The sequence below is a fragment of the Prunus dulcis genome, chromosome 5 (genome assembly GCF_902201215.1).
Source record: "Prunus dulcis chromosome 5, ALMONDv2, whole genome shotgun sequence".
NCBI lineage: Eukaryota > Viridiplantae > Streptophyta > Magnoliopsida > Rosales > Rosaceae > Prunus > Prunus dulcis.
The window spans coordinates 205,769-219,305 of NC_047654.1; the positions used below are offsets into that span (position 1 = coordinate 205,769).

Genomic DNA, 13,537 nt, shown 5'->3' on the forward strand with positions numbered 1-13,537 from the left:
TGTTGTATCTGGTAGAGTAGAGCCTTAACTCCTTGAGGCTTCAGCTTTCTAGGTTGCTCGCCTGTTTTTGGGTTCTTCTCGTTTTTGTGTCTGTGTACCGAAAGCTTTTTTAAAAAAATAAGCCCTTGCGCGCAGCAGTAGAGTGTTGCACAGTGACGGCCAAAGGAGGAAGGACTTCTGTCGAGCACTTGGCGTGCACCCAAGGGCTCGCCTGTGGAGTCCACAACCAATATTCCGTCATTCCAAGGGGTCTTCCAACCCCTCGTGTTGTTTGCCATTTGCCATTACAACATGAACTGACTTGGCTCACCGTATGCAACCTTATGAACTGACTTAGCTCATCGTATGCAACCTTATCTCTTTTACGATTCTTTATACCTGCAAAAAACCTCAAAATAATATAACCAACATGTATAAGTTCAGCAAGGCCCAAAAAGCCAAAGTTTTTGAGATGGACGGAAACAGAGACGATGCCTTGAAATGCTTCAAAATTGGGAAAGAAGCTTTGGAAGCTGGGGTTCGAACCCGTGCCCTAAAATTCCTAACTAAAGCTCGCTGTCTCGATCCGACACTACCCATCAACGACTGAATCGGGGGTTTGTTTGTTTCTCATGGTTATCTGCCAACTGAATTTCAAAACCCTCCAACCAACGGTATGCTAGCTGCTGTTATTACCATTCATTCAGACATGAGCACCAACCGTTGGACCAAAATCCCCAAACAAATGCAGCCTCAACTAACCCCTCTATGCTCAACTACTTGCACAGAAACCTTCCACTTAGAGCCATTGACATGTTCAGTAAGCAACTTCAACTACATTTCTCTCATAACATCGATGAAGTTACCGTTACCCTTGCTGTCAAGGCGACCCCAAACCCGGATGCCAAATTCACAGGTTCACAGTTTCTTCTGGGTTTGCTTCGTATACTACGGTTTCAAATTCTATGATGAGTATGTACACTGAAGCTGGACAGTTTGATTGTGCCTTACTTATCTCTGAGACTGTTATACTGATATAGTTTCTTGGAATACTATTCTTTCGGGTTTTCGAACAGGTGAGGGTGCATTGAATTTTGCTCTTAGGATGAATTTTAATGGAGTTATTTTTTATCCAGTGACTTGTACTACGGTTCTTGCTTTTTGTGCGGATCATGAAGATTTTCTATTTGGATTACAACTGCATTCTCTTATATTTAGATCTGGTTTAGATGGTGAAGTTTTTGTTGGAAATGCACTTATAAGTATGTATTCGAGGTGGAGGTGGTTAATAGAAGCTAGGAGTGTGTTTGATGAAATGGCGAATAAGGATCTGGTTTCATGGAATGCAATACTATCAGGTTACTCTCAAGAGGGAAATCATGGGCTTGAAGCGATTTTTGTCTTTATTGAGATGGTGAGAGAAGGGGTGGGGTTAGATCATGTCTCATTTACTAGTGCAGTTTCAGCTTGCGGTCATGAAATGAATTTAGAACTTGGGAAACAGATACATGGCTTGACAATTAAATCAGGATATGGAAGTCATGTTTCAGTTTGTAATGTATTGATCTCGACATATTCAAAGTGTGAGGTTACTGAAGATGCAAAATTAGTATTTCATTGCATGAATGGTCGCAACGTAGTGTCTTGGACGACTATGATTTCTATAGACGAAGAAGATGCCATCTCTCTATTTAATGAGATGAGATTGGATGGAGTATATCCAAATGATGTTACATTTGTTGGACTAATCCATGCTATATCAATTAGGAAGTTGGTGGAGGAAGGCAAAATGATTCATGGGTTTTGCATAAAGACTGGCTTTTTATCAAAGCATAATGTTTGCAACAGCTTGATCACCATGTATGCTAAGTTTGAGTCCATGCATGACTCCATCAAAGTTTTTGAGGAGTTAAACAGCAGAGAAATCATATCGTGGAATGCTTTGATTTCAGGGTTTGCTCAGAACAGGTTGTGTCAAGATGCACTAAAAACATTCTTGGTAGCAACTATGGAGTCGAAGCCAAACAATTACACATTTGGTAGTGTCTTGAGTGCAATTGGTGATGCTCAGGATATTTCTCTGAAATTTGGCCAACGATGCCACTCTTCCTTGATCAAACTTGGATTAGTGACTGACCCAATTATCGCAGGTGCTCTTCTTGATATGTATGCAAAGCGAGGAAGCATTTGTGAGTCCAAAAGAGTTTTCAGTGAGACGCCTCATAAAAGTCAGTTTGCTTGGACTGCAATAATATCTGCATATGCTGGGCATGGAGACTATGACTCAGTGATAGAATTGTTCAAGGAGATGGAGAAAGAAGGGGTAAGACCTGATTCAGTCACATTTCTTTCTATACTAACGGCATGCAGCAGAAAGGGAATGGTGGAGATGGGCCGTCACCTCTTTCACTCAATGGTGAAAGACTATCATATTGAACCATCTCCTCAACATTATTCAAGTATGGTGGACATGTTGGGACGGGCAGGGAAATTGGAGGAAGCAAAGGAATTGATGAGTCGCATCCCGGGACAGCCAGGGTTTTCATTGTTGCAAAGCCTGCTTGGGGCTTGCAGGATCCATGGGAATGTGGAGATGGCGGAGAAAGTGGCCGATACATTGATGAGATTGGAACCTACGGAATTGGGTTCTTTTCTGTTGATGTCCAACTTGTATGCTGAGAAAGGGGACTGGGAAATGGTGGCAAAAGTGAGGAAAGGGATGAGAGATAAAGGAGTGAGAAAGGAAGTGGGATATAGTTGGGTGGATACTGGTGATTCTGATGGTTCCTTGTATCTGCATGCGTTTTCATCAGGTGATACATCCCACCCACAGTCGGGGGAGATATGTAGAATGACAAAATGTCTAGGATTAGAGATGAAAATTTTGAGAGAGAACATGTGGGAGACAGAATCACTGAAAATGGACTCCTTCTCAAGGCCCTCACTTTGAAGGCCGAATCTGTACATGTAAAACTTCAAAAGTAACTAATGATTGTTACGAAGTTCTGTAGCCAAATTTCAACCTCAAAAAAAAATGAAAGCGAAGGAAATTCATCTTCATGTAACATACAAATGAAGTTTTGATGTGAACGAGAATAAAAGGTGATGTTTTTATTTTCCTATCATTTATAACCGCCTATAAGAGTTCTTAAGACTGCTCTATTTGCTGATAAATAATGAATAAATCTGTTCAATAACGCATACGATCATATCCTACTCAACCATGTTACAGGCCTAAACTGTTCAAAAACCATTTTTGGAGGCACATTAACGAAGCTAGCTTTAAGCAGGAGAAGTTGACCACAGCTTCTTTAACACAATTCATGCAATCCAAAATAGATTATAAAGAACAGTTACCTTGCTAAGTATCCCAACAACCAGATTTATCTGCTCCATCACCAATTCATCAGCTTGAGAAATGTCTTCCCGAAGAAGATGATCAAAAAGTGATCTATGCCCTTTGACAAAATCTACGACTTCTCGAACAATTTTATTCTTCACCTATAAAATATAGCTGATACAACACACACTTTGACAAGTATTTGACAGGACCTGCAACTTAAAAATACAGCATTAGAAATAGTTATTATTTGTTTCAAGCCTTCTCAAGAAATAAAAACAATTTCGCTACTACGTTGTTATTTCTTTGATTCCAACATCACAATTGCAAGGTATTTTGAATGGATTTCAGCAGGTAAAATTGTGTCTAGTAGATGAAGCATGCCATGATAAGACCAACATTCTAGGACAAAATTACCAGAAATTTCAAAAGCTTCCTTTATAACCAATGACAACAGAGAAAACACTAATCTAAGAATAGGAGTTATAACCATCCTTTGCTTCTTGATATCCACAGGAACATCTCTTTGACGCTTAGTGCCAACCCATCTCAAGGACAGAAAGCAGCACTTACGAGAAAGTTGACTGCCCTGCATGAAGTGATATGCTCCAAAGCATCCATCGAAAAGATAACCTGAGCTCCATATTTCCCATATTTGTGAGTTATTCTAAGTAGTAAAGCAAGTTCAGCCTCGAAAGTGTATGCTCGCTGTCCAAGCGAAAGAGCACCCGAAAAAAGAAATCAACAGAAGACAGTATGACAAACCAAGACATCGATATCATAGAAGAAAATACAATAGCTTCAACAAACTTCAAATAAAAACAAACTCATATATACACTAAAAATTGGGTTGTGAAAGAATTTGCACATATGTTACTTCCTCAAAGGATTTTACACAGTAAAAAATGGCAGTGTTTCTTTCCTTTTACCTTTTAAGTAAGTTTTTTTTTTTTTGAATTGTCAAAATGGGTCAGATTTGTAATAGTGCTGCTGGTGTAAAATTCTCTAAAACAGAACTGCCTAAAAATTTGTTTAAAATTCAAAAATAGGTCAGACCAGTAAAGTCCCATAATAAGTTCATGAAAAGCCTGTTCCCGGCATTACAAAATTAACAAAGCACTATATGTAAATATAGCAGCTAAACACAAAGCAAAAGTTCCTAAACTCAAGTAGAACTGCTGTAGTCCTGACCACCAGTTCCAGTTCCCAACCCAAACTCAGGTATGTTTTCTGGTAAACAACTTATCAGGAATTATTGGATAATTTGGATTTCAGGTAACAAGGAAAAGCATTTTACCCAAGTTGAAAAGGTGAGATCTTACAGTTGGCTAAACTTAAAGGTTAATGTTAATAATGCCTATATTCATATCATCAAAACAACCGTGCTATTGGACTTGATAGTTTATTAAACAAGCGCCTGAAGAGAGAAATTGCTGATGCTCATTAAGCAAGATCCTAAGAATGGTGTAGCATTGTCATCTATCGAAGTCAGTATTCTGTAACTTTAAAAATGGTATAGCGTTATTTTTTCTATTTAAAAAAAATAGTACATCCGGGTGGCTACACTTGGTTTTTGAAATATTTTTTCTTATAAAAAAACTAGTACCGCCGCACGGCTATACTACAGTTTTTTTTTATAAAAAAAAAGGGTATAGCCGCACGGCCATACTGGTTTGGACACGTTGACGGGTCCTTGTTTTTGTTTAAAATAGTATAGCTGAAAGGCTATACCGGGCTGCTATACTTGGTTTTTGAAATGTTTTTTAAAAAATAGTACAGCCGCACGGCTAGACTACAGATTTTGAAGGAAAAAAAGGTATAGCTCATGGCCATACGTTTTTGGACGCATGGCGCTTGGGTTTAAAATGGTATAGCCGTGCGTTTTTCTGTTTTCCGTCCAAAAATCGTATAGCCGGATGGCTATGCTATACTCTAAAACTATTCTATTTAAAGAGTATAGCCGCACAGCTACTGTTAAAAATTTCTTTTTATAGGGTATAGCCGTGCGGCTGTACTTCTGTATAGAAAAGAAACTATTTTGATATATTTAAAAAAGTAAGAAAACTTGTCCCGAAGAAAGTTCGCCGGCAAAGGTCTATGCCGGCAAATATTTGCAGGATTAGACATCTCCCGACAAAATTTAAATATGCTGACGAATTTTCGTCAAGATAGATATTTGCCGACGGAATTTCGTCGAGATAGGTTTTCAAAAAAAATAAATTTAAACTTGGTATCTTTAAGTCAATTAAATTTTGTTGTTAGTAATTAAATAATATCTTAGGGTTATTTAATTACTTTCATTAGTAATTATATTATATTTATTATTTCTTTAGTGAATAATTAGTATTAAATATTTTAGTTAACTTCATAAGTTATATTACTTGATAAGTAGTAATTAATTTTTAATTAATTTTTGTTTAATAAAATATTTATGATTAATTTCAATTTGGTACCGTGAAGTTGAACTATTAAGGCATGTTTTCAATTTTAACAATGAGGTACCTCCGTATTTAAAATTTGTTGCAATGTGGTTCTACCGTTAGAAGTTCTGTTAAGTGACGACGTGTCATTTATGGGGTCCATATTTTTGCTTACATGTAATAACATATTAATTGAAAAATTGAAAAATTAAAAATAAAACACCTCTCTCTCTCTCTCTCTCTCTCTCTCTCAAGTGGCCCAGATTTAGCCCAAAATTGACCGTCCTTGGACCTTGGGGCTCTTGGGCTATGTTGATTTAATTAATATTTCTTTTTATTAACTGTTGGATGAAGAGGTATCAGACCTCTATATATTGACAATTCCAGAAAATATACAATATAGAATAACATTGTCATCTATTAAAGTCAGTATTCTGTAATTTTAAAAATGGTATAGCCTTATTTTTCTATTTTTTTAAAAAATAGTACATCCGGGTGGCTATAATTGGTTTATGAAATATTTTTTCTTATAAAAAAAACTAGTACGGCCGCACGGCTATAAAAAAAAAAGGGTATAGCCGAATGGCCATACTAGTTTGGACATGGAGGCGGGTTAAAATAGTATAGCCGTTCGGCTATACCCGGTTTTTTGTCCAAAAATAGTATAGCTGGTCGGTTATACTTGGTTTTTTGAAATTTTTTTCAAAAAATAGTACCGCCGCACGGCTATAAAAAAAACGGTATAGCCGCATGGCCATACGTTTTTGGACGCGTGGCGCCCTCTGCGGGGCCTTTTTTTTTGGGTTTCAAATGGTATAGCCGTGCGTTTTTCTGTTTTCCGTCCAAAAATAGTATAGCCGAGTGGCTATACTCTAAAACTATTCTATTTAAAGATAGGGCTCTTGGGCCATGGAAAAATTTAATTAAGACACCCAAACGATTTCACAAAACACTTAATAAATAGAATTTAATTATTTTGTGCACTTTTTCTTTAATTTTTTTTGTATTCAATAGTAATTAAAATATAATTACTAATTAAAGTAATTCAAAAAGGATACGATATTACTTAATTACATATAATAAATTAAAGAAGTTGGGCAATGGATCAAAAGTAAAGGAAACTAATTTTAAATTCTGAAAAATTTTAAAATCCAGGATTAAAATTTTATTTTAAAGAGTATAGCCGCACGACTATACTATTTATAATGCAAAAAAGGATCAGCCCATTACATAGGCACCACGTGGCAAAAGAGTAGAGCCGGTTGGCTGTACTATTTTTTTAATAAACAATTAAGGGAAAACTAAGGATAGCCGTGTGGCTATACGTTTCAAATATATACATATATATATATATTATTTTTATTCAATAATATGTGAGAATATGAATATAATACGTAAATTTTGTGTGCTTTATTGAAATTTTTGTAAAAGAATTAATTACTTGATAAGTAGTAATTAATTTTTTTAATTAATTTTTGTTTAATAAAATATTTATGATTAATTTTAATTTGGTACCGTGAAGTTGAACTATTAAGGCATGTTTTCAATTTTAACAATGAGGTACCTCCGTATTTAAAATTTGTTGCAATGTGGTTCTACCGTTAGAAGATCTGTTAAGTGACGACGTGTCATTTATGGGGCATATATATTAACAATGATGTACCTCCGTATTTAAAATTTGTTGCAATGTGGTTCTACCGTTAGAAGATCTGTTAAGTGACGACGTGTCATTTATGGGGCTAGTGTGTGTGTGTGTATATATATATAATTGTCAATAGATGGTCCTTGGACCTTGGGGCTCTTGAACTCTATTGATTTAATTAATATTTCTTTTCATTAACTGTTGGATGAAGAGGCATAAGACCTCTATATATTGAAGAACCAGAAAATATACAATTTGGAATCACATTGTCATCTATCCAAGTTAGTATTTTTTTTATTTTTTATTTTTAAAATAGTACAATCGGGGGGCTATATTTGGTTTTTTGTTGTGAAGATTTGTGAGCCACGTCAACAATATGCACCTAGACCTAGCTAGGCCTTTGTAATTCTGTGCTTTTGCTGCCCCACAAGCAAACCCTCCCCTCCACCTATATATTGTTTATTATTGTCTATGTTAGGCATTTTATTGATCACAATATATATTATAATGATGATTTCTTCTTCTTCTTCTTCTTTCTTTTCTAACACAAGTCTCAGTTTTGACAAATATTATATGCAATGCATCTTCACTGCAGCACCATCAACAGACAGCACTAAGTTTGTGAACTTGATCAAATATACCCACCGGCCATTAGGGGTAGCATCACATGAAGTAAAGTGTTGCAATGCCATTTTTTTTTTCTTTTTCCAATTATTATTCTCTTCCTAATAGTACCTTGATACAGATTAATTCCTTTTCAAATGAAACAGCAATTCTTATTTTTATAATTTTTTTTTATTTTTTATATTATCAGTTTGCTGCAATGCCATCGAAAAGATCATTCAACTTAACTCTGGTAACTGGTAAGATGAACATGGCAGCAAAGCAATGCTCTGTTTTCTGAATATTGATGTATCTTGTTTGTTAATAGCAAGGTTCATAATTTCTGTTTTACTGTGGCATGCAACAAAACAAACGCTTTCTTACGGCTAGCTAGTCAATTTGTTTGATAGCCTTGATGCAGTTTTTTGGTTTATTTTTTCTGCAATTTGTTTGAAGCAGCACCAGCATCAGCATGCATAACTTTATCGATCCCTCCCTCTTCCCATATGAAAGATGAATTGATGGTCTTGCTTCTGCAGGCCCGGGCCCCAAACAAAAGGAACCCATCAAAGAATTCTACTGAGAAAGTGCTTGAGAGAAACAAACTGAATGTTAACCCTTTGCCATGAGTAACAATAAAATGCTCTCTATTATCACCACCTCCTACTAGCTACTGCTACCTAATCTTGTTTCACGCACCTAACACGTTTATAATTTAAACAAAAAGAGTACTGTATTGTGTATGAGTGAAGAAGACGAGGAAGCAAAACAGAGCAAAATGCAAGTCACAATATCTCTCCTCTTCCAAATTCTTAAAATAATATCAAAACGTGGTCGGCAGGATTCGAACCTGCGCGGGCAAAGCCCACATGATTTCTAGTCATGCCCGATAACCACTCCGGCACGACCACTTGATGCTTGTTATTCTACAACTTCTCTTATATATTCCCTCTGAGACCCTATAATTTGGACCCATCAGAGTTATTGGGCTTTATGGCCCTATTTGTGGGCTGATCGAATGAAAGCAACAACATGGGCCTAGATACACAGAAAATGAATTATCATTGTCTATCAATCAATCCGAGTCATTCTATAGTGAGGGCCTTATATATGAGGGCTCGTTTGGTACACCGTATTAGACTCTGAATATGAGCAAATAGTCTCTATCAAGTGTTTGGTGTCAACTTGTATTAATTAAGGGCTCGTTTCTCCTTCTTAGTGTACAGGGAAACTTTGATGTCTAGTACAGACATATGCATATCAATATTCATAGTACAATTCTAATAGTTAAACCACATATATTTTTGTGATGTACTTGGTACTATTGAACCTTCAGATCAATGGACTGCATGGAGGAATAATCTGGCTATGCAAATGTATGATGAGTGGAATAGGAACAAACATTAAGTTGTAGTTCATATAATTTATTTATATTTTCTTGTAGTATACTATTTGGATGTGCTTGTAATAGACTATTTGTTTTGATAATTAGTATTTATTTTATTTGATCTTCCAACTTTTTTTCTTAATTATATGTATGCAAATTATATTGTCTATATTGGCTATAGGAATGGAGAGTGGACAGTCTAGTCAATCAAAAGGAAGTAGAAGGGTGTGGAAAGCACATGAGGAAGAAGCATTGTTGACCATACTTGAGGATGTAGTCAACCGAGGTTTACGATGTGATAATGGTTCCTTTAAATCTGGAACAATGATCCAAATTGAAAAATCATTGGCTGAGAAATTTTCCAATACTGATTTAAGGGTAGTCCCACATATTGAGTCCAAGATGAGATTTTGGAAAAAATTGTATGGGATAATATTTGACATGATTAACAAAAGTGGTTTTGCTTGGAATGATTCTTTGAAATGCATTGAGGTTGACAGCGATGAAGCATGGAACACTTATGTGCAGGTTAGTACACTTGTTAAGTAATATGTAATTCTTATATTTTTTTATACTTATATTTTTATTTCTAATTTTTTTTCATTTTGATGCAGCATAACAAGGATGCTGATGGTTGGAGGGGGAAACAATGTCTAATATATGATAGGTTGAAGAATGTATTTGGGAAGGACCGAGCAACTGGTAGAGGGTTTGCAACTCCCACTGAAATGATGAATGAGCCTGTGCATCACATTGATGTCAATAATGATGATGAGGAAGTTAAGGTTGAACCAGATCATTCTACCTCTTTGCCAAGATCAAATCAACAAAACTCAGCTAGCTCAAGTAGTCGACATCGAAAACGAAATGCAGATACTGATATTCAAAAGGAAATGGCTAAAGCATTTGGTGAGATGATTTCTGAAGTCTATTGACCAATTGAAAACTATAACTAATAGTTTGGTGAAAGGATCAGAACCAAGACCTGACATTGCTGCTGAATTGGCAAAGATGGACTTGTCTATTAATGACCAAATTAAGGCACTACTACTAATTTTGGAGAAAGCAAGTGATGAGAGAACATTCCTGACATTGGATGGTGCTATGAGAAAAGCATTTGTTCTTCTTTTACTTGGGGCGAGGGAGCTGTGATTCACTCTTTGATGTAGTTTGGTTTATGAACAACTTTCCATTTTGCTCTTATCACCTTAGTATGTGATCACTTTGAATTATACATTATTTGATACTGTTTTTATTAACGTATATGAGTATGTTGGAATTTTTATGAGATACTACAATTATGATAATGGGTTATATGAAAAAAAAAATCTTGGCAAAAACAATTGGAAAACAAATCTTGTCATATGAATCTTACCAAAAAAAATTCATGTCATTTGAATCTCAATTTCCATTAAAATTATCAAAGAATTTTTTTTATTTTAAAAATAGTATGATCTGATGTTATCCAGAACATTACCAAACACAGTACAACTTAGTCAGACTATTTATCCGGAACAACACCAAACGCCTTATAATATTATGGATAAATAGTTAGTACTCTCCGTAACAGATTAATACTATGTGACAGAAAATAGTCAGTACAGTCCGACGTACCAAACGAGCCCTTAGAGCATCTACAATGGGGATGTCAAATATCAAACATTAAATTTAAATTTGATGGTTGATGTGGCAATTTGACATCTTACATAGTTTTACATTCCACCCGATATGTCAAATTAAATTATTATTTTATTACATTTTAGTGTTGATTTATTTTTTATTAAAAAGAAAAGAAAAGAAAAAATAAAATAAAATATTCATTTGACATCTTGCTTTTGGGATGTCAAAAATAACATCTCAACATTCAGCCTTCATTTTATATCATTTTTGACACATCGGTTGGAGTGATGTGAGATGTTATTTCTAATCGTTAAATGTCTATGTGACACTTTTGACATATCAGTTGAAGATGCTATTAAATACTCAGAAAATGAATTATCATTGTCTATCAATCAATCCGAAGTCATTCTATAATAAAGGCCTTATATATAACCCTTAGATACCCAAAAAATAAATTATCATTATCTTTCAATCAATGCGAACGGTCTTATATATGACCCTTAGGTAAGGTATAAGCCCAATATCTCTTAATCTCATGCCCTTAGGTGATATAAGCCCAACCCGAAAAATACACATGAAATATTCGGGTTATAAGTTATAACCCTAATTCCTCTTTTCTTCTTCTTCTTCATCAAATCCAATCCAAACGCCGTTCCCTCTCCCTCTCTCTTTCTCGACTCCGTCTCTGACTCTCGCTCTCTCTCCTACGTCTCATAAAAAACCCTAGCCTCTCTACTCCCACGAAATCGACCACACAATGGTAGTATCTTGCTCTTCATCTTTGTTTTCAGCTTAGAGAGCATGGTTGATTGATTGTGTTTGTCATTTGTTTGTTTATTAATTTGTTTGTGTATGAATGTAATTGCAGACAGGAGAGGCAGTGAACGCAAAAGCGTACCCTTTGGCCGATGCGCAGCTGACGATCACAATACTCGACCTGGTTCAACAGGCAGCTAACTACAAGCAGCTTAAAAAGGGTGCCAATGAAGGTACGTTAAATGCTCAGATTTCAATGCCATGGCTGCCTGCTTCTGTTTTTATCTGTTTATATAGATTTTAACATTTGTTTTCTGGGTTTTGTTTTTCAGCGACTAAGACCCTGAACAGGGGTATTTCTGAGTTCGTAGTGATGGCGTGTGACACTGAGCCGATTGAGATTCTTCTTCACCTTCCCCTGTTGGCTGAAGATAAGGTACTATTCATCATTCCTGAACATATCTATGCCACTGAAATTTTAGTGTCATAAATGGCGTTGATTCTTTGATTGCAACATGGGTGTTTTTTCTTTCTATTGGATGATGGGAGAGTGTTGTGTTCGTTTTCTCATATGAGGATAGTTCAATAAATTCAACTATTGCTGCTTTTCACAAAGACATTCTGAAGTTCTATTTTTATTTGCTCACCTTTTGTGGATTAAATGTTTCCTTTTAGGCTTATTGTTTGTCCTATTATGATTCGTTCTCGTCTGTTAAGAGCTACTTACTGTAGTTTCCAAGTGTTTGATGTTTTACACGCTAAAATGAAGTGAGAGAGAAGTATCACCGCTTTGGTTGTGTTTGATTGCATACTTGTTTTGTGTTATATATCGTGGCACTGGTCGTGTTGTATTTGACCCAAAGCAGACCAGTTAGGTATTTACCCTAGTTGGTAGGATTGTGGTCTATGGCTGGACATAGATGCACCTAATCGCCTATTTGAAGGTTAGCCCTTGTGCATCCCATTTGGTGCAAGCATTTCAGTAAGCAAGGCTTATTGCAGACATGAAAGACCATGCGCAAGATAGTATTTTATGTTTATTTCTTCATGATTTTTTAGTTTATTATATTGAAGCTTCAAAATCCTTACTTTTTAGTTGGATGATTCTCCTAGTGATTTAAATCAATTTAAAGCACTTTACAAGTGTTCTATTGGAATTTGGCAGAATGTTCCCTACGTTTTTGTCCCTTCAAAGCAAGCACTTGGCCGAGCCTGTGGTGTCACAAGACCTGTCATTGCGTGTTCTGTGACTTCCAATGAGGGAAGTCAATTGAAGTCGCAAATACAACAGCTCAAGGTACTCTTCGTTTTAGGTTTCCTTAATGCTTGGATTTGGTTCTACATACTGAACATTTTATGTGTAAATTGCAGGATGCCATTGAGAAACTCCTTATCTAATCTATCTTGGAATGCATATTCGGTGTGATGGGCCTCTTCGGACTGTAATAGTGGGAGCCTTCGGAGGCGTTGACTAGGAAATGCATTTGTATTAATTTTTCTGTTTTTCTGAACTTCACTTTGAAGTATATTTGCATGGATCGTGATTAGTGTTGCTATTAAGTATAAGCTTATGTAACAACTTGCGGATTGTGATTGTCCTATTTTCTGTTGCCTTTTCGTTGTTGGCTTTAAACCCTGATCGGAAAATCAAATTATGGATATTCTCATGAGAGGATAACCATTTGCAACATGTTGATGTCGCATTGTCATTAAATAGAGTTGATCAAAATAAATAACTATGACCTGAAGCAACCTTGTAAACCTGTCATCTCTCACACTAGTTAAGCTTT

At 35.8% G+C, this 13,537-nt stretch overlaps 3 protein-coding genes, 1 non-coding gene and 1 pseudogene across 9 annotated transcripts in view; 4 read left to right on the forward strand and 1 right to left on the reverse strand.

The window, feature by feature from the left end:
- The first annotated feature begins 282 nt into the window (after window positions 1-282).
- Window positions 283-3,037, forward strand: LOC117627465 (annotated as a pseudogene). The gene has a single exon (XR_004585773.1). The product of XR_004585773.1 is annotated as a pentatricopeptide repeat-containing protein At4g32430, mitochondrial-like (transcript).
- A 2,927-nt stretch (window positions 3,038-5,964) lies between these two features.
- LOC117627664 (pyrophosphate--fructose 6-phosphate 1-phosphotransferase subunit alpha) overlaps window positions 5,965-13,537 on the forward strand; it is a 33,485-nt gene continuing 25,912 nt past the window's right edge. For 4 of the 5 annotated variants that reach the window (XR_004585819.1, XR_004585820.1, XR_004585821.1 and 1 more), the window contains exon 1: window positions 5,965-5,984. The gene's annotated coding sequence lies outside the window, so the exon portion shown is untranslated. The remainder of the gene's footprint in view (window positions 5,985-13,537) is intronic. The other variant, XM_034359844.1, reaches the window with a different exon arrangement.
- Window positions 8,814-8,895, reverse strand: TRNAS-AGA. Its single transcript has one exon. It is a non-coding gene; the product is annotated as a tRNA-Ser (tRNA).
- On the forward strand, window positions 9,555-10,306 carry LOC117627489. Its single transcript, XM_034359605.1, has 2 exons — window positions 9,555-9,899; window positions 9,986-10,306. The coding sequence occupies exons 1-2, from the start codon at window positions 9,555-9,557 to the stop codon at window positions 10,304-10,306; spliced, it is 666 nt and encodes a 221-aa protein (XP_034215496.1).
- On the forward strand, window positions 11,599-13,435 carry LOC117627667 (NHP2-like protein 1). Its single transcript, XM_034359851.1, has 5 exons — window positions 11,599-11,751; window positions 11,860-11,980; window positions 12,080-12,183; window positions 12,913-13,044; window positions 13,119-13,435. The coding sequence occupies exons 1-5, from the start codon at window positions 11,749-11,751 to the stop codon at window positions 13,143-13,145; spliced, it is 387 nt and encodes a 128-aa protein (XP_034215742.1). The 5' UTR covers window positions 11,599-11,748; the 3' UTR covers window positions 13,146-13,435.